We start from the raw sequence: 25,378 nt of genomic DNA, 5'->3' as shown, positions 1-25,378 counted from the left end.
TGACAAAAAGGCCATAATAAATGAGATAATGGGGAAAATATACTGAAAAGTAAAATATTTAAGAACTAGTAAAAATAATCCATTCTGCAGATTGGACAGCCACCATGACTTCTCTAGCACAAAATTCATATAAAGTACGAGAAAAATCAAGACTATAGACAACTGAAAATAAAGATAAAAACTTTCACAAAACAATCTAGAATCCTACCTACAGAAATATGCCCCAAGAGTTTAATATATTTCCAGACAGATAATTCAAATACCGCTGTGGTATACAACCTGCTTAATTTCTTGACTATGGCAAGTAGCTTCTCAGATGAACCCAAGGATCCCTATTTCCTGGGATCTTGCTCTTGTGTGTGATCATCTCCTTTTGTGTGTACCAGGACCTAGGACTTGCCTCTAATATAGCAAAAGTGATGAAAGATCACTCCTTCTATTACGTTATATAAAACGGCAACTTCTGTCTTGTTAGTAAGTAGTCTCTCTCACCTTCTTGGCTTGTACATTTTGATGAAACAAGGAGCCACCCTGGAGAGGCATACATAGCAAGGAACTGAGGGTGGCCTCCAGCCGTTAGCCAGCTCGGAGGCCTACAGTCCAAAAACCTGTAAGAAACTGATTTCTGCCAACCACTATGTGATACGCATGGAAGCAGATTCTACCTCTCCCTGGTCAAGCCTTCACATAAGAACACAGCCTCTGTCAACACCTTCATTGCAGCCTGCAAGAGACCCTGAAGCACAGGAACCACCTAAGACTTGACTGAATTTCTGACCCACAGAAACTGTGAGAAAATAAATGTGTATTTTAAGCCATTAAATTTTGTGGATATTTGTTAGAAAGAAGAGATAATACACTACTTTCAAAAAAGGATTATCTCAGTCTTGTTGCATGGATTAAATGACATGTATTAAATATGAAAAAAAATAAAATTAAGCTTAAAAATACAGATACTAGATGGCTATGCTTGCTCTCTAGTTAAGTAACTTGTGACATTCCAGCCAACGGCCAAGAGAACATAGTTCATTAAAAATATAAAACAAATTTTGGTAACAACTTTAGAGTGTATAATACCCTGCATTTTATTTTCATTGTATTTTTTTTACATTAATAGACATTTTAAAGCATTTAAATTGAAAAGTAGATTTAAAAACTTTTAGACAGACAAGATATACAGCCTCTCTTTACCTCATGTTTCCCTGATTTTTAACATCATCTGTAAGTGTAGTTTATTTGTCACAACTGATTAATCAATACTGACGCATTATTACCTGAAGTTCACAAAATCCATTATTTTCATTAGGCTTTACTCTTTGTGTCTCTGTGTTATAGAGTTCCATGGGCTTTAAGAAATGCTCTATCTATTTATTTCTCCCCCCCCACTGACCCCAGGCAATCATTGATCTTTTTACTGTCTATAGGTTTTCTATAGTCTATGCTTTGAGTTATAATTTCCTAAAGTAATATAACTTACACTTTAAAAGACCAGTAACATGCAGTTAGTCAGAGTTAGTAAATGTGACCAAGTATTCAGACTTCTCATGTTCTTTATTGGAGTTCTCCTAACTTACATTTCAGCAAATTTTTCTGCATTTTGATAAAGCATTGTATTCTCTGGTCTCTGTCTCTCTCTACTCTCTCTCAGGCATATTCTTTATATTACCTGTTTTTTTTTTTATAATGATATTTTAAATTCTGCCACATTTTAACTTTACTTTTTGGGTAAAGGACATCAGAAGAGTAGATAAGCCAAAATCCCATGGACTGAGGTTAAGAATGTATTTGATTAGGTGGTGGTGGTGGGAGATAAATAACGACCCTTCTAATTGTTTGCCTTAGCCTAATCCTCACAATTCATGGTGGCAGAGAAATTTAATAGGCATAGTCATCTTACGTTTCAAAATTCATGCACAGTATGCCAAGGTCAACAAAGTTTGCTGGGACTTGAGGACCTTCATTATCATTATGATTCAAACAAATGGAGAACACTTTAATATTAATTCCCCCCGAAGAGAAAATCTTTGCAACATGCCTGATACAGTAACAGATTTATTAAGTGCACTGACCTGTCAAGCATTTCTTACTCTTTTTCCTTGGCTATTAAAAGTATATATTTTATTGATTAGCATTATTTCTTGACTTAAGGTTACAGCTTTTATTTTTATTTTTTTAAAGATTTAATTATTTATTTGACAGATAGAGATCACAAGTAGGCAGAGAGGCAGGTAGGGGATGGGGGGAGAGCAGGCTCCCTGCTGAGTAGAGAGCCTGATGCCTGGCTCGATCCCAGAACCCTGGGATCATGACCTGAGCCAAAGGCAGAGGTTTTAACCCACTGAGTCACCCAGGTGCCCCAAAGTTCAGCTTTTAGAGTGGATTTGGGAAACAAACCTATAAGCACACTGAATTTACCAGCAAGACACCCAGGCATTTTGAAATGGTCTTAATATGGTTCTGAAGAGCAAAGCTCCAGGCACTGTTCTGGAATCTCTTGATTTTTGCAGTTACTGGAATCTCAGAACATCCACTAGATTTTTTCTTTCTTATTAAGAATTTTATGTACCATAGAATAATACTTTTATCCTTATTTAAAGGCATTACTTGTGGTTACTATTAATTATATAAGACTCAATGATATATTGTGATCAGTGTTTAAGTTCAGATGGTTACTGCAATATACATAAAAGAGCACTGCACTTAAAGAAAACAAAACTGGTACTGAAAAAAATTAGTATCTGAACTTAGGTTTCAAAAAAAGGTATCCTTAATGTTGGAATAATGTTGAAGTTAATCTTTGTGGATGGCTAAAAAAAAATTTTGTGGATGGTATGAAGGGTCTAAATTTATCTTTTCTGTAAGTGTCCAATTGTCCTATCAATTTACCTGCTGAAAACGTTATTTTTTCCCCAATGAACTGCATGAGCATCTTTGTTGAAAATCATTTACCATAATTGCTAGAGTTTATTTCTGAATTCATAGTTCTGTTGCATTGATCTATATGCCCATCATATAGATGGTGTGAACCATAATCTCGTGAATACTGTATGTCTTGTTTTCTATTTCTGCATAACTAATTGCCACAAATGCAGTGGTTTAAAATAAACCACAAATTCATTAGTTGATAGTTCTGTAAGTCAGAAGTCCAGGCAGGCTTGGTTAGATTCTCTGCTTGGTTTCTCCTAAGACTGGAAGATGTCAGCTGGACTCGGCTCTAATCTGGAATATCTGAGAACAACCTGCTTCCAATTTCAGGTTGTTGACAGAATACATTCCTTGTGGTTGTGTGGTTTTGGCAAGGGGGAAAAGTCATGTGAGTTAGGTTAAATTTTTATTATACTGTAGCTTTAGAGTAAATTTTGAAATTATAAAGAATAATCTTCAAATTTGCTCTTCTTTCTCAAAATTGTTTTCTGCTATTCTTATTCCTTTGTAATTCCATATAAATTTTATCACCTTATCAATTTCTGCAAAAAAAATTATCAAAATCTGCTGGAAAGCTGATAGAAACTGCAATGAATCTACAGATTAACTTGGAAAGTACTGACACTTTAACAGTCTTGAGTCTTGCAATCCATAAACATGGAATACCATTTATTTAGATCTTTAATTTCTCTCAGCAGTGTTTTGTTGTTTTCAGTGTATAAGTCTTACACTGCTTTCATTAAATATATATCCATTTTTTAAGTTGTTCACTGGTAGTAAAGAGAAATAAAATTTATTTTGCCTATTGATCTTGTTGTATCCTGCAACCTTACTGAACTCATTCATTAGCTCTATCAGGTTTTTTTCTGATTCTGTAAGATTTTCTACATACAAGATCATATTATTTATGAATAAAGAGTTTTATCCCAGTAACAGAAAACTTTCTCCAATATAGCTCTCTTCTACTCTCTTCCCCTTGTGCAAATAGACACACATACCATCTTTATATCTTATAAACTCAATGATACAGTTTTATAATTATTGTTTTATTCAAGTATCTTTTAAGCTATTTGAGAAAAGAAGGATACATAATTACTTTCACCAGTGCTCTATTTCTCAGTGAATTTGAATCACCATTTTATGTCATTTCTTTTCATACGAACAAACTTCTATTAGTATATATTGTAAGGCAGGTACGCTAGCAACCAGCTCTCTCAGTCGTTTTTTTTTTTTTTTAATAAGTTTTTATTTTTTATTTTTTATTTTTTTTTTAAAGATTTTATTTATTTGATAGAGAGAAATCACAAGTAGACGGAGAGGCAGACAGAGAGAGAGAGGGGAAGCAGGCTCCCTGCTAAGCAGAGAGCCCGATGCGGGACTCGACCCCAGGACCCTGAGATCATGACCTGAGCCGAAGGCAGCGGCTTAACCCACTGAGCCACCCAGGTGCCCCAATTTTTTATTTTTTATAAACATATATTTTTATCCCCAGGGGTACAGGTCTGTGAATCACCAGGTTTACGTTTTTAATTTAGGATTGTCTTTATCTCAACTTCACTTCTGAAGGATAGCTTTCCTTGACTGCTAGGTTGTTCCCCAGCACCCCTCACCCTGCCCTCTTTAGCTCTTTGTCTGTCTATACCAACCTACTGCCTCTTTCCTTTATTGTTTCTTTTTTTTTTTTTTAAGATTTTATTTATTTATTTGACAGAGAGAGATCACAAGTAGGCAGAGAGGCAGACAGAGAGAGGAGGAAGCAGGCTCCCCACTGATCAGAGAGCCCGATACGGGACTCGATCCCAGGACCCTGAGATCATGACCCGAGCCGAAGGCAGCGGCCCAACCCACTGAACCACCCAGGTGCCCCATCCTTTATTGTTTCTGATGAGAAGTCAGCTGTTAATCATATTCTTGTTATCTCTATAGATCTTTTATTCTGTGAGCTTAGTACATTGAGCCAGACATTCTGTTATAGATACCCAAAAAGCATGACTTTTTCTTTGATTTGGTTTGTCAGAAGTACGGTGAAGCCAATAAAATTTGGGCTTCTTATAACAAATTTAAAGGTAGCTTAGTACTAGATGGAAATAAAATAAATATTACACATTAAATACTTATTAAAATGAATAAAATTAGAATTAAAATGGTAAGAAACTCAACTGCCACATGACTACGTATGGTAGTTAAACAACAACAAGAAAAATTTAGCCAAAAAAAATAGATGAAAGTAATCACGGAATAGGAAGTAGTCCTAAGGTACTGTGGCCCTAAGCACAACAAAAACTCTTTTTACAAAACTATGGAGACAATGGTAGTAGAAACCACTGAGAAACATTAAACATATACTCAGCAATGATTTATCTTTAGTATTTTTCAAATTCTGTTCAATCCATGACCCAGACCCAAATTAAGAAATATGGAACAAGTAATTATGAACAAGATGGAAAAGTTCCTATAAAAGGCCTTTTACCAGATCAGAACAGCAGAGATTCATTAATATCTACTGCCCATGGCTGAAAAGTAATAATGATTTTGTCCACTTTATAGAAAAGGGGAAATCTCAAGAAGATTCCAAATGTTCCCTTTTATATCTTCTTGACAAAAAAAAAAATGAAGAGGTAAGAAAAACAATTAGGTAGGCTTACATACCAACATTTTTGAGTGACAATGGGAGAAGCTACTCAAAATGCTACCTAGGCTTTCTCTTCATATAAAGAATACTTCAGAAATACTGTAACATTTCTAAAGTGGTAGAGCCTATTAAGACTAAAGTAGAAGTTATAAGCATCATAGTTTGAGGTAACATTAAGTTCAGATCCACAAAAGAGAAATAACACTCAACTGTGATAAGAAAAGCTATACTCTAGGGACGCCTGGTTGGCTCAGTTGGTTAAGCCGCTGCCTTTGGCTCGGGTCATGACCCCGGGGTCCCGGGATTGAGTCCCGCATCGGGCTCCTTGCTCGGCAGGGAGCCTGCTTCTCTTGCTGCCTCTGTCTGCCTTTCTAACTGCTTGTGTGTACTCTCTCTCTCTATCTATGGCAAATAAATAAGATCTTTGAAAAAAAAAAAAAAAGAAAAGAAAAGCTATATTCTAAAATGTACGTAGGACAAAACTATAGTTAGTAGATCCTCCCACATCTAAGACCATGGTTATACTATGGGTAAGAATTACTTTTTAAGATAGGGAAATGAAGAAAAGAAACACATCAATGAAATATTTTCATCTATATAGAACAAGTGAAAAATATTTCTAGAATCCACAATGAATCCAGGCTAAATAAATGAGAAAATTCACCTTTGAGGCATAGCAAGAAAGAGGATGAGGGAGAAACAGGAAAGCATTCACCTTGTAAATGGAGTAGTTTCAAGGAAATGGCAGAAGTCAAAGAAGAAAATCACACAGTAGGGCATTCTTCTGGAGCACTGTGGATTTAATTAAACTATAAGCAAAATTTACATGCAATTTGAGCCAGATGCCAACAATGCAAAGAAGAAACATAAAGTCTCTTAAAATCAAATAAATGCCTCATGAAAAATGAACTGCTGCCATCTCCATCACAAAATCTGAACATCAGTTAAATTAAAAAAATACCTTATTTTGAGAACAAATAAAATTTAATATTTACCTGACATCCTCATTCAGAAGCAGAGTTATTACAGTGATGCCCTTCCTGACATAAAGCAAACTTGTTGACCAAACTTACCCAATTCCCATGAAAGGAAATGAGAAGGTGTTTACCTTTGTTAGGTAAAAGAAGTCTGTCACAACAAAACAGATACACAGGAGGCAAGATGACAATCTCCAGTTGGCATTCAAAAAGAAACTTATATTCCCTAAATTCAAGTGGCAGAGCCCATAAGTGACTTGAATTTCATTTTCATTGCACATGAGACATAATGACTTGACTATCAGGCACTTCCTGAAAACATGGCTTTAAAATTTTCTCATGACTAAGTCAAAATGAAAATTCAAAAGTATCTTTTTTGTTTTTGTTTTTGAGAGTGCTCTCTCCATATATTTGGCCAACATTTTCATTCTATCATTAGTGATTTTTTTTTTAGTTTTGTTCTTCAAAGTTAAGGTTAGTCAGTGTTAATTACGATGGGTCTCAGTGAAACCTTTAAAAATCACTAACTTAAACATAAAAACATTAATACCGAGAAACTTTGATTCCCCCCAATTGCAAAAGTAGATTAAAAAAAAAAAAAGAGTGAGGCTTACTTATCTAGAAGTCTTTCGAAGCCCCTGGATGTCTTCAGAGCCATCTTATGATTATTCCTTGACTCTCAGTCTCTATCTTTAAGGTCCTAAGGCTCTACACTGGCAACCGAAAAACCCTCTTCCTCCTCTCCAATATTCTTGAAAAATGGGCTGCCCTTCATTTTTGTGCCCCCAACACACCTTTGTCACACAGAGGGAAGGAGTGGTAATACAAGAGTAAAGGTCAGAAATCTGATCTTTGTGGTACAATTTTCTCCAACCTACCCGAGAACAACACAGAAGGACCACCTTAAAAACTGCCTGCCCTGCTTTCAAAGAGGCAGGGAAAAATCCAGCCAAACCATCAAGATTAGCTGCCACCATCCTCTGCCTCATCTAGGTTTTTCAGAAAACAGAACAAAAGAAATGATTTCAAGTTAGGATACAAATAAGCCATTCAGGATGTGAGGGCGATCTGGCTGTGACATCTGTCACCCCATTGATCGCCAGTGTTGATTCGGCTGATCTGGCTGGCTAGGCGGGGGTCCCTTCCTCCCTCACCACTCCATGTGCGTCCCTCCCGAAGCTGCGTGCTCGGTCGAAGAGGACGACCTTCCCCGATAGAGGAGAGGACCGTTCTTCGGTCAAGGGTATACAAGTAGCTGCGCTCCCCTGCTAGAACCTCCAAACAAGCTCTCAAATAAGCCATTCATACTTTGGCCATTTTCTGCTTGAAATCACCACCCTGAAATCAAGAGCTGCATGCTCTACTGACCAAGCCAGCCAGGTGAGGCCGTTTCTTATCAATGTTGTGACTTCAAAACAAGGATATGTTATAGGTCTGAGCTACATAACATTCCAACAAAATTATTATTTATTATCTTAACCTTTCTATGAGTCTAAACTTCAAGTTCAAAACTGAAGTTTTCTTGGCCCAAACTCTTAACTTATCTGAGGTAGTGGTCTCTAGGCTAAACAGCAATGATGTTCTTTAGAAGCACTGCAAAAAACCATTCACAGGTTTGTGATATTATTCACAAGGGGGAGATAGCATGTTAGCACATTCGCCAGGCTTTAATATGAATGGCTTACGCCCTACTGCACAGTTTCTTCTACAATGTTTTAGTATATAACATTTACTATTCTCATTCATTTGAAGATTTAAACTCATTTGGATATGAAACAGATACAAAGTATCACTTGCTAGAGGGCAAGAAATAAGTTTTTAGAGCTTGTTTCATATTACGACTGGCAGGGTTCTGAACATTTAATTATACGATATATACCATTTAATGATATATATGTAGATTTATATATGAAGACTCTCATACATACTTATGTGATTAATATATACATACAAATATAAAATCATGCAAAATATTTCAGTTTTCTCCAATTAAAGATTTTATAAGGCACCAGTCACTTTATTATTCCAAAAATGTAAAACGTGAGTTAGGAAAGGCTCATTAGTGTTTTCCATAAGGACAATGGGTAGCAAATAGCCCCGTGATCTTCTTCATTAAGCAACAGAGTAGTGAGTTTTCTTTACCATTTCTGCTGTGGTTTCAGACAAGTAGGAGCTTTCTCACTGACCCACAGCCTGCTTTAAGTAATCATTCCTGACCTTTGGGCCCCAGGAACAGGAGATGAAAAAAAAAAAAAAAAGAAGTAAATGACACAATTCAATCACATGATATATTTATATGCTTTAAGACAATGTTATATTCTGTGACTCAAAGCAAAGGCAAATGCTCCTTCTGACATCTTGCTAATCCATTAAAGTCAAGAAAAGGTAAGAATAAAGATGCTTACCTGTTGTTCCTGCATTCTAGCAGCACCAAGTTCTGAGAGAGACATGGTGAGCTTCTCTTGCTGTTCTGATAGATATTTCTGATAGAGACTTAGAAGTTCTTGGCATTCTCTATACTGTAGCTGAAGAGGTGAGATTGCAAATTAAGGGAAAAAACGAAAAAGCTGATTCAAACTGTATCTATCAGTACTGCTTTTCAGATTCCAGTAAACAAAGGAGAGACAAAAATGCAACCGTATTTGATGAGAGCACAAGTAGATGAACACAGTACATATATCTACCAAAAAAAATCATGAAAACAATAACTCACAAAGAGTAGCAACGGCCATCTCATTTGAGCAGAAATTTCTCTCTGAAATCTTTACATGTAAACGAATAAAAACAAACATGCAAAAGAATGAATTTAGATTCCTATCTCACACCATACACTAAAACTAAGTGAAAATGGATCAGTGACCTAAACATAAGAGCTAAAACTGTAAAACTCATAAAAAGTAAATCTTTGTAATCTTGGATTAGGTAATGGTCACCTGAAGACACAGAAACCAAAGAATAAATATAGAAATCGGACTTCAAAATTTTAAAAATAAAACAAAAAACCTACTTCTGGTTCAAAGGACACTATTAAGAAATTGAAAAACCAACCTCCAGAATGAGAGAAAATATTTGCCAATCATAGAGATGATAAGAGACTGGTATTCAGAATATATAAGGACCTTGCACGGTTCAACAGTAAGGAACTACTTAACGTAATTAAAAATGGGCAATGAACTTGAATAGACATTTCCCAAGATATACAAATGTCCAGGCAGCACAAGAAAATATGCCCAATATCATTAAACATTAAGAAAATGCAAATCAAGAACAGAATATGAGATACCACTTTGAATCTACTAGGATGGTTGTCATCAAAAAGACTGACAATAAAAAGCTTTGACAAGGATGTAGAAAAATTACAACCCTCTTATATTGCTAATGGGAATGTAACATGGCACTGCTGTTTCGGAAAATAATTTAGCAGTACCCTCAAAAGTTAGATATTGAGTTACATATGACTCAGCAATTGCACATTTAGGTATAAACACAAGAGAATAAAAGACAGAGGTCCATACAAAAACCTGTACGTGAATATTCAGGGCAGCATTCTTCATAATAGTGAAGAAGTGAAAACGACTCAAGTGTCATCAAGTGTTAATAGATAAACTAAATGTGGTATATCTATATAATAGAATACTCTTCAGCCATAAAAGGAAAATAAAAGGAAACAAAGTATTGCTACATGCTACAAAATGGATGAGCTTTGAGTACATTATGCTAATGAAGACAGACATGAAAGGCCACATATTGTATGATTTTATGTATATAAAGATGTGGGGGATTTGTCATTGTTTTAAATACTTATTCTAATGAACTAGGGGAAAAAATACTTGGTTTTAAGTATACAAGATCACATTTTATTTTTTTAATTCATCCATGTTCCCTTTTTGTCCTCTTCTCCAATTTTCTGAAGTACATATTACATGAGAAAAGCTGAAGGGAAAAACTGTCCAGAATAGGCAAATCCATATAGACAGAGGGTACATTAGGGTTTGCTAGCAGCTGGGGTGGGCGAGGGAGAATAGGGAGCAACTGCTGACGGGTACTGGTTCTGTGGGGTAGGTAATGAATATGTTTTGGAATTAGACGGTTGCGTTCACACAGCTTTGGGAATATTCTCAAAATAATGAATTACACACTTCAGACCAGACTGGGTGCGTTCAGGGTGGTATGGTCATAGATTGAATTGCACACCTCAAAAGGGCAAATCTTATTGTATGTACTCTATCTTAAAGAAACTGCTACAAAAAATGCAGAGTAGAAGTGATAATAGTGCTGTGGTAAAAATTAGTGCCTAATCTACAAAGAAAGTTCTAACCATACTAAACATAAAGGAATTATGATTAGGTTTTTGTCTTATTTTGTTTTTCTATAATGTCAATTAAGTCAGTGTTTCATTAATAAAACCATCATCAGGAAATTTTCTGCCCATATATCTCTCTACATTTTTCATGAAGAACACAGCAGCCTAACTAGGGATATCCTCCTCTACAGCTCCTCAAACTTGCAAAGTGCTCAAGATGAAGATGCTAATTGGAAAGGTCACCTAACTTTGTAGATTAGGTGTGTGGGAGACAGTTCCACCCAAGAGAGAGTTCTGTTTCTTCTCATTGTGGTACTTTCCTCCCCAGGCCCAATTTTCTCTCAGATCATTTCCAAATCTCCCCCTTTGCACTAAATAATGTATGCTGTTGGTATAGAAATTACTGTCCAATGAGATTATTCTGTATAATTTCTTTTATAACAGGTCATCATGATTAAGGGTGGGAACAGTATTTCATAAATGTCAAAAATGGTGACTGGTTTCAGTATTCCTTAACATTTTCATAACCTAATCATCGCCTCTGGGCAGGTTCCTGTTCTAATAACTTTTGCCAATCATGACTGCATAAATAACCAATTGCTTCATTATTCTCATTATTAACCTTTAACAAAAAAAGGAGCCAGAGACAGCTAATAGAAGAGGAGCAGTTCTAATAAAAGGGTAGGTTACTAAGTTTAAAGAATACATTAATTAGAAAAGCTTGTTGAATACTCAGTATCTTATAAACAATAACAATAGAATGAACAGTGTTCTGTATAAGCTAATATGATTTCAAAGTCAATCTATTTCAGATCAGGCTGGTTTTACATTGCCATGCCTTTTGTCAGTAAGCTTCAAAAGACAAGAATGATGTGTGATGGTCCCAAGAGTTCCTGTCAGCTATGATATATATAAAAAGAATTTTTTAGCCTGGCTGTTACCATAGACAGTAATGTTTATAGTAGATGAACATATTAGCTTGGATACAGAATAAGAATTTTACTCTGGAAAAAGCCAGCACAATTGTACAGCCTAAGAATTAAATGTCAGCATTTGAAGACAAATTATAGGCAAATTCACTTAAACACATGCTATGTGGCAAAGTATAAAAACAGGCAGTCCTATCCTTAATCAGTTTTTTATATTTGTCTTGATTCACCAGATTTTTGAAATGCTCCCCCTTTCCTGGAAAATCCAAACAATCCAGTAATTTTCCTTCATCCCTTAACACAATGAGACTTCACTGCCCACCCCAATCTGGAGAGAGAGATTTATGCAAGGAAAATGTGGGTAAAATGCTGTCTTCACTGATTTGGGGTACAGTGAGGAAAAAAATACCTATTTAACTCAATCCTGGCCAAATGACAGAAAAGAATGCAACAGGTGTAGAAAATCCAATCTAAGGGAAGGTGTACACCCAAACCATGACTGACAAGAATCTAACATACAGGGACACCTGGGTGTCTCAGTCAGTTAGGGGTCTGCCTTTGGCTCAGGTCATGATCCCGGGGTCCTGGTATTGAGTCCTGCCTTGGCCTTCTTACTCAGTGGGGAGACTATTTCTCCCTCTGCCTTGCCCTCTGCCTGCCGCTCTCACAGCTTGTGTGCTCTCTCTGACAAATAAATAAAATCTTAAAAAATACATGTAACATACAGGTAATCTGGCCAACCACCATTCAAGAACTGAAAGAAACAGCAGTCATCACAGCCTCATCAGCGAAAGAAACCTTCTTAAGATAAGTATAAATTAATATTAAGCAAGATCATATCAAAACCTAAACATCAAATTAATTAGCTGAAACAGCTGCCGGAAATGGTCATTTTGCAAAGCTTAAACACTTAACTCCAAAATCCTTTACATAGGTAAATACAAGTAAAGGTCAATGTAGAATAAATAGGGAGATAGGGAGAAAGAAAAAGAAAAATCATAGGTAGAGGGAGAAGGACCAGAGACAGGATATTTTACTAGTAGGCTGCCAAAGTAGGAAGTGATTGCTTTAAGCTAGAAGAGTTCCTCTGGCATACCAAAGACCACTACTTTACCCCATTCCATTCTTGCCTTGGATACTGGAATCTGTTAGTAATCCTGATTTAATATAGAACTCAATGAAGGAAGGTCTGTATGGCAGGGAAAAAAGGGAGAATCATTAAACTAAAAAACAAAAACAAAACAAATAAAAAGCACAACAATTCTCCTTTTCTGGAACCACCACAACTTGGAAAAATGGCTAATTTCCATCCTGGGGTGTGGAGAATACAAAGCAAGCTTGAAACATGTTCCTATGCTATATTGCAAAAAAAAAAAAAGTATGTGAAGAGAAATAGATGGGGCCTTGTAAAATGGAATAGAAGCAACCCTGAAGAGACTCTCATTAGTCAAATCTGGGACAATATGAGCACTGACTCATATGACTACCAGAGTGAAATGTGGTAGTCATTACCCAAAGTGAATTAATTTAAGATCACTAATAGTGAAACAAAAAAAAATCACGTACCTCCTAATATATAAAGTAGGCAATATTGCCTATGAAATATTCTTGCTAAATGTTTTATTTGAATTTAATCAAATCTGTAAACCTAACTCCCACTTCAAAGAAATGAGGACAAAGAAACAAATTATAGTACAAAGAACCAATCAGACAAATCCAGAATTTGGGAGATTTCACAAAGTACTCTTCAAGCTCTTTGAGCTCTACATGAGTCGACGTCATGGGGGTTGGAGGTTAGAGATTGAAGACACGACCAAATGCAACCCATGGACCATGACTAGACTATAACTCAGAGGAAAACAGCTATAAAAGATATTCTTGGGACAGTGAGGGAAAATGGAATATTGACTCAACAGTTGATGTAACGGAATTACTGCTAATTTTGCTAAGTATCATAATGTGGTTCATGAAGAGAAATATTCTTATTGTTAGGAGATGAATGTGAAGTATTTAGGGTGACATATGACACTTGGCTCAGAAGAAAATTAGCAAATAAATTTTTATATATTTAAGTCATATCTATATGTTTATACAGATATATATTTATGTAAATTTATAATAAAAATAAAAGCAAATATATAAGAGGACATGAAGCAAATAGAGCAAAATGTCAACAACTGTGAAATCGAGATAGCATACATATGGTGGTTCACTGTACTATTCTGTCAACTTTTCTACATATTTGAATATATAATAATAACTAGTTGAAGAAAAACTTTGTTTTTGTTGTATTTTTGTTTTGTTTTGTTTTCTTCATTCAACTATCGTTCAGTCTCTTCTTGTCTTTTTACTTCCACCACAAGTTCTGTGGGGATAAGCAAAATCAGAAGCATCAGGTCAGACTGCTGAGAGCTCTCTACAACTCCTTGGATCCATGGTCATTAAATCAGGTGACAAGCTGTTAGTATGCTCTGACTATATACCAACAGAAACCTATCCTTTAAGCCAAAGATAGGCATATCCAGGGGAGCAAAAGAGTAAAAAAGCTTGTCAAGTTTTCTTCCAGTCACTTAAGAAAGGCAGTAATGTAGAGTGCCTGGAGCACAGGCTTTGGTGTCACCTAACATTCTTGGCTCAAATCTTACTTTCTGGCGTTCAATAATAATGTAACTTTGGATAAGTCACTTCTATGACATCCTCATCTGGAGATGATAATACCTACCTCACCTCACAGGGCAACTATGAATATAAATAAGCTAATAAATGAAAAGCACTTGGCATAGTGCAAAGCACAGAGCATACGTTCAAGAGATTTTCTGAAAAGAGATCAAGGGCACAAGAGATTAAAAGTATTGGCAAAGGTAAAGAGAAAAAGGAATCCTGGTGCACTGTTGGTGGGAATGTAAACTGGTATAGCCACTATGAAAAACAGTATGGAACTTCCCATCAAAATTAAAAAAAGAAGTACTGTATATGATTAAGCAATCTTATTTCTGGGTATGTATCTGAAGGAAATGAAGTCATGATCTTAAAAGAGATATCTACACCCTTATGGTCACTGCAGTATTACTGCATTACAGTAATTACTATATTACAGTATTACTTGACAATAGCCAAGACATGGAAGCAACCTAAATGTCCGTCAAAAGATGGAGTTAGGGACGCCTGGGTGGCTCAGTTGGTTAAGCAGCTGCCTTCAGCTCAGGTCATGATCCCAGTGTCCTGGGATCGAGTCCCATATCGGGCTCCTTGCTCTGCAGGGAGCCTGCTTCTCCCTCTGACTCTGCCTGCCACTCTGTCTGCCTGTGCTCGCTCTCGTTCGCTCTCTCTCTGACAGATAAATAAATAAAATCTTTAAAAAAAAAAAAGATGGAGTTAAAAATGTGAAACACCCTGGCGATTCACAGACCTGTACCCCTGGGGATAAAAATATATTATATGTTTATAAAAAATAAAAAATTAATAATTAAAAAAATGTGAAACACACAAACACACAAAGGAATATTATTCAGCTTTAAAAAAGGAAGAAGTCTTCCTATTTGTAATAATATAGATGAAACTTGAGGACATTATGCAAAGTGAAGTAATTTATAGTGTGGAATCTAAAAAGCTGAACTCATAAAAACAGAAGTAGATTGGGGGCTGCTAATGGCTGGGAGTTGGGGGAAATGAGTGACAGTGGTCAAAGGATACAAACTTACAGTATGAGTAAGTTCTAAGGAATCTACTGTACAGTATAGAAACTATAGTTAACAAGAGGTACTGTACGGTATCCTTGAAAGCTGGTAAAAGAAGAGATCTTAAGTGCTCTCAGCACACACACACACACACACACACACACACACAAATAAGGGAGGTAACAGATGTGCAAACTATCCTTATTATGATTATCATTCTGTAATATATACATATACAAAATCATCACGCTGTACACTTTAAACTTACACAATGTTGTATGTCAAAAATGTCTCAATAAAGGTGAACAAATTATATCAAGAGGCTGAGAGAAAGAGATTTAAAGAAATAAGGATAAAGTTCTAGGAGAGGCATTTAACCACAGGATACAATAGAGATTTATTTTTATTTTTTTAGTGGGGGTATGTTGTTACTTAGACAATATTGCAGGGGGGCAGTAAGAAAAGAATCCAGAGCTGAGCAGATATGAGCCTAAAAATGAATTTTGGAAAAGGAGTATACTGGTGCACTGAATAGGCAGGATAGGGGCGGACCCTCAGCTGAAAGATCAGGAGCCAAGGCCCGGAGAGATGAAACTGACATGCACACGAAGGGAACTGCAAATAGCATGGCAGGGAGGGTCAACTGGTCACAAGGAAGCAGAATGTGTGAAGAGGCTGCAGAGGCAAAAAGGGGCCGATCTGGAATGTTATATTAAGTTATCAAATTTTATTTCTATATAACTCAGTGATGTCTTACAACCAATTTGCTTTTTATAAAGATATCTTTGGTAGGCATATAAAGGGTGGACTGGAAAACTTAAGGCCAGAATTAAAGCAACCAGTTAGAAACTTGCTACAACAGTCTAAGCAAGAGATGCAAGGGACCTGAATTGAACAGTGACAGAAATTAGGGGGGGCTGGGGTTTCAAAGGGAAATTTAAGACACTGTCAGCTACAAACTGTCTGACAAGATGTATGATTAGATGTACAGTTCCCTTTACCAAGTCAGAGAATGCACAATAAAGAAAAGGTTTCAGTGATGGGGGAGCAAGCTTTAGACACACTGAGTTGGAGAGGCTTGGGGCACATTTACTCGAGATGGCTAATGAAGGACCCTTGGAATCCTGAGCCTGGAATTCAAAGAATAGATATCTGTAGAAATAGAGAATTTGAGAGTCAATCACTTTTTATATGGTGGCTGAACACAAGAGTGTTTAACATTGTTCAGGGAATGGGTGGTTTCATTCATTCATCCGATCATTCATTTTTTCATTCAACGAGTAAGCTCCACAGAGCAGGAATATTCATGTTTTGTTTATTGCCAAATTCCTTAGCCTACATAATACGTACTCAATAAATATTTACAGAACAAACACATTTACTAAGTACATTAACATTTGAGACTGTGCCAGATGCTAGATATATAGTGATAAACACCAGCAACACTGTCTCCTGCAGGGAGCTTATCATCCAGGAGAAAGGCAGGTAATCAAATACGTATTTAAAATAACAAATGATGGAAATAATGGTAAGAACGTTATGTCATGTCGTACTATTATGCTAGCACTCCCCAAGGAAACAAGTGACTGAGGAACCAGGAAAAGCCACCTGGAGAAAGAAGTCTTCTCAATGTGAGAAGAGAGGAAGGCCAATATAACAATAACATAGAAAGGGCAGGCCAAGGAAAAGGAATCAATAAAAAAGATGTTGTCAACTGTGTCCAGAGCAGCAGAGGCCATGCCCGTTAAAGATGCAGAGCTGAGGAGTCTACTGGTGACCCTTCCCAGGACACAAGTCTGACATTACTTAGTTATTCACCATCTCCCCCACTGTTTTGGTAGACTGCAGTTATGCTATTTTTCACATCAAAGAGAGAAGCTTCTGGACAAAAAGAGATGTGTTACTTAGGGTCACCTTGAGACAAAAACAGAGGACCATGAGGCTCCAATTCTAATGCAATTCATTAGACACAAGACTCCCAGGGAATATGAAGATTTTCACTACGGTGGGTACTCCCTTCACTCTGAACACCTACACACGACCTAACACTCAAAGATGGAACGTTCTCTGTATTCTACTTAGAATGTTTTGCTGATCCTTCTACATGTAAAATTCCCGATTATCCTTTCAAATTTACCCTTACGCCATCTCTCCCTCCATCTCTGAACCCCCAGGCAGTCAAACACTTTTAGTATGGTAAATAGCATACAGCCAAAATTATTTGGTATTTCTATCACCTAAAGTGGCCTGTGTGCTCCTGGGATTCATAGTATAGTAAGTTTGGTATCTCTCTAGTATACAGCAGGCACTTCAAAAAAATGAACAAAGTAAAGGGGTATCTACTGAATTTCATGCTCATTTTGGGCTGGGAATTGAAACAAACCATAGGCCATATATTCTTTAAACTAGACATATATTCTTTAGGATGGCTAAAAAAAATACAGATTCATTAAAAATTTTAAGTTGTCTTAATCCCATAAGATTTCCCCATCTTGGGCACCTGAGTGGCTCAGTGGGTTAAGCCTCTGCCTTCGGCTCAGGTCATGATCTCAGGGTCCTGGGATCGAGCCCTGCATCAGGGTCTCTGCTCGGCGGGGAGCCGGCTTTTCCCTCTTTCTCTCTGCCTGCCTCTCTGCCTACTTGTGATCTCGCTCTCTCTTGCTCTGTCAAATAAATAAAATCTTAAAAGAAAAAAAAGATTTTCCCATCTTAAAGCAAATATGGTTTCTGACCATGTCGTATTTCTCACCTCACAATCATTTCCTTTACCCCCTTCCACAAAAAAAGTATACGTTGTCTGAGATAAACAGAGATGCTCATTATAGAACTAGTTTGGTACTCAATGACGATATATGCAATTAAAAATGGATTATTGGTAAAAGAAAAAGTGATACCAAGATGAATTGATTAGCAGAGCTAGACAAGAGCATCACATCAATGTTTATACCCTTTTATTAAGTTGTGTTCTGTGCGACAGTACAATCTACTGATACAAGTCTGAAATTTTCCCTTTAATTAAATTTATAGCAAATTCAGTGCAAGGCCACAGTGTTTTTCAATTTCCTGATGATAGTAATCAGTTGGGGAGGGGAACAAACCTCTGAATTGAACAGGGGAAAACTCAGTATTCCGGACATTTACAAAAGAAGACAAATGCCTCACCCAGTTTCTTCTGGAAACAGCAACAAAAACAGGAGCCACAGAAAGATATCTAACTAGAGTAATTAACTAGCTTTTTTAGTTGTCTAAGCATCATAGTTTCTACCTTACTTTCTGCAGATTTGCAAAACAGGATGAGTCTGCAACAGACTTAGGACCGAGATACTTGACAGTTGGTCTTTGCTCAGATCAGCAGACCATGAGGTTTCAGGAAACCAACCAAACAGTGAGACTGGAGGTTTAAAGAGAAGGACACTTACTTACAATTAAAAGTTCATATGGTGATATCCTAAAAAGCAGGCAATTAATGTGCCAGAGTGACCAGAATTTTTATTTCTTTAAAGTTTCCTTTTCACATCACACTCTAATATTAAACACACATACACAAGCACTCATGGTAGACATTAAAGACAAGGCTACAAAAGCAGTTCTATTGAAAATCATGTGTTTCTCTTGCTTCTAACTTGCTTAAAAATTTATCTTTTGTTTAAAGGTTCCATGTTTCAGCTAGACCCAAAGGAGAAGTATTTTCTCCATTTGGAAGGCTGCTTTAAATCATTCAGACTTTCTTGAGTTATAGGAACTAGTCTAGAATTGTAGAAAAAGAAGGCTGTTATGTCACCCCCTCCCAATCATTATTAAGGTAAACTGTGGTAACAATGATTAACACTTGAATATTTCCAGTTTTGGGGCACCTGGGTGGCTCAGTCAGTTAACTGTCAGTCTTGGGCTCAGCTTATGATCCCCGGGCCCTGGGATGGAGTCCCGCATTGGGCTCCCTGCTCAGTGGGGAGTCTGCTTCTCCGTCTGCCTCTCCCCCTGGCTTGTGCTCTTTCTTGCTTGCTCTCTCTCTCAAATAAACAAAATATTAAATAAAAAATTCCCATTTCAGACAGGGCATATTTCAGACAATATAGACCATGGAAAACTGTCTACACATCAAGTTTTCTAGACTCTGAAAGGCCAATAAGTGAAGTCGTGTGTATAATGCTTTGTGAAGCAGATCTAAACATCAAGCTGGTAGGGCCTCCCAGTAGCCATGAAGGACAGGAAAAAGCTCCTTACGAAGGGCTCATCTCAGTCTGTGTCCTATCTTAAAGCAGGAGAGTTTCATTCTTGTCATTAAATTTAAAACCTCCATGAACTACCAATATCAATATACATAATATTTCCCTTTCTCACATGACTTTGTCTACCTGAACTATTTATGCTACTATGTAAAACCATTCATTTCCAAGTGGAAATGCAAACTGAGTTTAAGAGACCCCTTGTTCTTCTTTTTCAAACTAAATAATCCAGTGGTATTATATTTTCCTCATACAATTCATCTTCCAGCTCTTATAATTTTTGTGTTTGTCATCTCTAGCTTCTTCAGACTCCTCAGTAGAGTTATCTTATAAGAGATATGGTCCATAGATACAATGAAATATTACACAGCCATCAGAAAGGATGAATACCCAACTTTTATATCAACATGGATGGGACCAAAGGAGATTATGCTGAGTGAAATAAGTCAAGCAGAGAAAGTCAATTATCATATGGTTTCACTTACTTGTGGAGCATAAGAAATAACATGGATTTTTAGGAGAAGGAAAGGAAAAGTGAATTGGGATAAACTGGAGGAGGAGATGAACCATGAAAGACTGTGGACTCTGAGAAACAAACTGAGGGTTTTGGGGGAGGGTGGGGGGATGGGTGAACCTGGTGGTGGGTATTAAGGAGGCACGTATTGCATGGAGCACTGGGTATGATGCATTAACAATGAATCTTGGAACACTGAAAAAATAAAATTAAATTTAAAAAAGAGATACAAAATTAAATGCTATTACCAGGAATAGGTATCTGCGGATGGCTTTACTTGGGGGACACGTTAAGTGTTTTAAAGCTATTGTACTTAATTCTCATCAAAAGGAAAAAAACGATTAAGTATTATTATTAGGCTCATTTTACAAATAAATTTGCTACACAGAATGGTTAACAATTTACCTGACATTACTCTGTCAGGGAGCTAAGACTTGGAGTAAAGTTCTAGAACCACTAGTTCAGTGTTTCCTAGATGGTAAGGTACATAGGAATCACCTGTGAATCTTGTTAGAAAGCAGATACTGATTCAGTAGATCTGAGGTAGGGTCCAAGATTCACATTTTTTAAAAAAGATTTTATTTATTTATTTATTTGACAGAGAGAGAGAGAGAGAGATCACAAGTAGGCAGAGAGGCAGGTGGGGTGGGGCGGGGGGAAGCAGGCTCTCTGTTGAGCAGAGACCCTGATACAGGGCTTGATCCTAGGACCCTGAGATCATGACCTGAGCTGAAGGCAGAGGCTTAACCCACTGAGCCACCCAGGCACCCCCAAGATTCACATTTTTAACAAGCTTCCTTCTGTGTGATCCTAATGGGTGTTCTGGGGACCACACTCTGAGCGTGCTTGTCTTTCGCAGTCCCCTCCCTCTTCCTCCAGTTCTCCTACTTTATACCGAAGTAGATAACACACTATCCAACTCCTTCTTCCCTTTTAACCCATCTTTAGAGTATGATAGGCCTTTTTCTCTCTTTTCATCAATTGCTTTTGTTTTGGAAAGAAGCATATAAGAAATAAAATAGAATATATGAAATAACCTATTCTCTTCTTTAGAAGGAAGCGATATTCTGAATTTTCGGAACACTATAACATTTCTATTGTGGCTGGCTGGCTGCTGAAGTAATAACAATTAGCAAACATTACCTGTAGGGTTTGAGAATTTATACTGGGGGAAAAGTCCATGGGAAATGTAAGTGGACAGTTTTCTCTTCTACTTTCAAATATCCAGCCTCCACTTTGTCCAAGCGCACTGTTAAGCCTATGGTTGCAGTACGGTTTCTGAGTTCAGTCTAACATTGCCAGACCATTAGCTGTGGCCTTGAGGGATAGCACTCTTGCCAGAGTTGCATGCACTTTTTCATGAAGTACGAAAATATGACCCAGTATAATAATTCTAAGTAAAAATCAAATGATATCCATAAAACAGTATTTATAACTAGAGTGAAAAAGGAGATTTCTTATAGAATGGAACCACACCTAACATTTTAAGGTTAAACTAGAAAAAGAGTAGGAATATCTCATTTCTTGCCTCTTTGAAAATGACAGAGTCTACTGCTCACGAATGTAAATTATTGCTCAGAGAAAAATTAAGTAACTTCTATGTGCAGGTTTATTATCTAAACTCAGCAAATGCTGCAAAGACTGAAGGTAATAAAGCATTTTATGAACAACTTCACTTCACTGGTTCCTAATATAATTGAGCTTATGTGGACTGTTTAGCAGAATGATATTTTAAAAACTGGTAAAGAACCAGATTATTTGCTTGACCCTCCACTCAAGAAATACTACAGAAAAATAGCTCAAAACATCCATGGAGAAAAGTTTTACTTTCCTCCATGTCATTAAAATCACGAGTTAGGTTTTGGCTTAACTATTTTAACACCTGACTATTAAATAAATTAATACAGAGGCCACATGTAAAAGAACAATCCCTGAGACCTAAGTTTTTTTTTAATCTATGTATGTTTAACAATAGATCACAAAATTCAAAACAGATCACAAAATTAAAAAAATAATGAACAGAATAGCTAAAGCCAATGAATTCTACTATATTTTTTTGCTATTTTAAGCAGTTCCACAAGGAAGCAGAAACTTTCTATAGTTAGTCCCTGCCTACTAAAACAATTCACCAATGTCTGCTCTGGGAGGAGGGAAAATATCCTCTTTTGGACTAAATTAAGACATCTAACTATAATAGGATGTGTTTAGAAAATGAGTCAATGTCAGTAGCAAATATATTTAAAAAAATCTGTGTGTGTGTGTGTGTGTGTGTGTGTGTGTAAGTAGGCTCCATGCTCAGCATGGAGCCCAATGCAAGACTCAAATTCATGACCCTGAGATCAAGACTTGAGCTGAAATCAAGAGTCAGATGGATGCTTAGCAGATTAAGTCATCCAGGTCCCCTGGGGGGGATTAAAGAAAAAAGTAAGATTAGTACAGTGGGATCCCTGGTTCCATGTAAGATACAATAAACATAATTTCTGCTATTCCTCTCACTGAGTACAGTTAAAGCCCTGGACATTATATATAAAATAAACATAAGAGTACTGAAAGATGGAGAGAAGATGGGAGAGGCTAGGAGCCTCAGAATCTGGAGAATAATACTGTGGTGTATTGATTACTTTTGTTTTTGCTTCAAATATCTTAGACTGGGTGTTGAAGAAGTCAACAACCCAGAAATGACAACAGATACAGATGCACTCAAAATATCTATGAAAAGCCTGTTCCATTAGCCAAAAAAAAGGGGGGGGATGTTTAGCAAAGTGGAAAACTTTTAGACAAGAGCTGCCTTACTCTAGCAAAGTTGTACACAAAACACTGCAAGCTTACCCCTAAGTCCAGACTAAGCGAGAAGCCTGGACTTCTAGGTTTTCCTCTATCCTATAGCCCCTTCTCTCCTGGGGTGTTACTGAGAAGACTGAGGAGCCAGGATTTGAATCCCTATCTGACAGTAATGCCTCCTTCCTCCACCTTATTCAGCCTCATGATTATTAGTAATGGCCTCATAGAGAGCCTGGATTTCAAATTCCATCTAGCTTTAATGAGGTGCCCTTCCCTGTTGGGGTGTTGTGAGAGGAAGCTGAGTGGAAAGCCAAGACTTTCACGACATTACTAGCAGTAACAGTGGAGGCCATTTGGGAAGCTCCCACCCTTTTCAGCCAGTGGAGGTCCAAGGTAGTAATCAGTGGCGGTCTAGGGAAGAGCTGAGCTTTTATCTCCACCTAAAATGAAAGAAGAGAAGCCTATTCTTTCTCCTTTGGTGTGATGTCAGAAAAGATGTGCTAAAAGGGATGAATTAAATAAGACTATATCATAACACCCCAAATGTCTAGAATGCAATTAAAAATCACTTGCTATACCAAGAGCCAGGATAATCTCAACTTGAATAAAAAAGGCAATCAACAGATGCCAATACTGAAATGACACAGATGTTGGAATTATCTGACAAGGATTTTAAAGCAGCCATCATGAAATGCTTCAATAAACAATTACAGACATGCTTGAATCAAATGAAAGCAACCTTAGCAAAGAAACAGAAAATATAAAGAATGATCAAATGGGAATTTTAGAGCTGAAAAACACAATAACCAAGATAAAAACTTATTGGATGAACTCAACAACAGAATGGAGAGGACATAGCGAAGAACTGGTGAAGTTGAAGAGAGAACAATACTCATTATCCAATCAGAGCAAAAGAGAAAAAACAGGCTGAAAAAGAAAATGAACAGAGCCTCAGGGATGTGTGGGACTATAATAAAAGATAGAACTTTCGTGTTACTGGAGTTCTAGAAGGAGAGCAGAAAGAGAGTAGGGCTGGAAAAATATATTCAGAACTAATGTCTGAAAAATTTCCAAATTTGGCAAGAGTCAAGAAGTTGAGTAAGCCCCAAACAGGATAAACACAAAGAAACCCATTTCAAGACAATCATAACCAAACTTCTGGAGACCAAAGATGAAAAATCTTGAAAGCAAGAGAGAAGCATTTATTTAAGGGGGGGGGGATCAAATGATGGTGTATTTTCATCACAAAACATGAAGGCCAAAAGGAAATGGCCCATTTCTCAAGTGCTAAAAAGAACAGTCAACCCAGAATTCTATGTCCAGCAAAAATATCCTTCAAAAGTGCAGAAGAAATCAAGAAATTCTCAAAGGAAGGACATCTAATAGAATTTAGATCTATTATAAAAGAATGAGAAAATGTTCTCTACAAAGAATAGAATTTTGGAACATCAGGAAGGAAGAACAGAAAGAGTACAACTATGGCCAAATAGGCTTTCCTTCCCCTCTTAAATTTACTAAATTATGTTTGGCAGTTGAAAAATAAATTATAATATTGTCTGATGCGGATAATGAAGAAACTTAAGTGGAAAAACTAAGCAACTGCATTTGGAAGCAAAATTTTTACTCATTTTTAAGTACAACCTGAAAGTATTTCTCTAAAACAAGTATTTCATAAACATTTCACTGAAAAGGCAGATTGCCAACAGGATCTTTTTGAATGTCCCCAATTTCTAAACAACTCCCATCTCAATATATCATTCCCTCAGGTCTCAGCATTTGATAAATGTTGAATGAATGAGGGAAAAAGTGAATGAATGGATTTTTTTAAAAAAAATTTTATTTATTGGGGCGCCTGGGTGGCTCAGTGGATTAAGCTGCTGCCTTCGGCTCAGGTCATGATCTCAGGGTCCTGGGATCGAGTCCCGCATCGGGTTCTCTGCTCAGCAGGGAGCCTGCTTCCTCCTCTCTCTCTCTGCCTCTCTGCCTACTTGTGATCTCTCTCTGTCAAATGAATAAAATAAATTCTTTAAAAATGTTTTTATTTATTTATTTGACAGACAGAGATCACAAGTAGGCAGAGAGGCAGGTAGAGAGAGAGGAAGGGAAACAGGCTCCCCGCTGAGCAAAGACCCTGATGCGGGGCTCCATCCCAGGACCCTGGGATCATGACCTGAGTTGAGGCTTTAACCCACTGAGCCACACAGGTGCCCCTAATGGATGCTTTCTAAGACAAACTTTTCTCTAAGACAAACTTTTCCATCTGTGTTTCTGACCTCACTCTCTTCCATGTCACATGGATACTGTTCTATAAATTATTTTTATCTTTCTCATGATCTCAACAGCTTTTGGTTCCTTCCCCTAAGTTTTCAACTAAGTGCATCCTAAGAAAAGCTCTCCTCAAATAATACTTTATT

General features: G+C 37.0%; 1 protein-coding gene across 5 annotated transcripts in view; it reads right to left on the bottom strand.

Moving 5' to 3' along the window:
• KIAA1328 (KIAA1328 ortholog) overlaps positions 1–25,378 on the bottom strand; it is a 322,870-nt gene that overhangs the window by 195,747 nt on the left and 101,745 nt on the right. For all 5 annotated transcript variants that reach the window (XM_045065526.1, XM_045065527.1, XM_004752260.3 and 2 more), the window contains one exon: positions 8,940–9,067. In XM_045065526.1, the coding sequence (XP_044921461.1) occupies positions 8,940–9,067 (128 nt within the window). The remainder of the gene's footprint in view (positions 1–8,939; positions 9,068–25,378) is intronic.

Source organism: Mustela putorius, unplaced genomic scaffold, assembly GCF_011764305.1.
Source record: "Mustela putorius furo isolate JIRA1106 unplaced genomic scaffold, ASM1176430v1.1 tig00003858_pilon_pilon_pilon, whole genome shotgun sequence".
Classification (NCBI taxonomy): domain Eukaryota; kingdom Metazoa; phylum Chordata; class Mammalia; order Carnivora; family Mustelidae; genus Mustela; species Mustela putorius.
The sequence above is the reverse complement of the archived record's forward strand: the minus strand, read 5'-3'. Positions and strand labels throughout refer to the sequence as shown.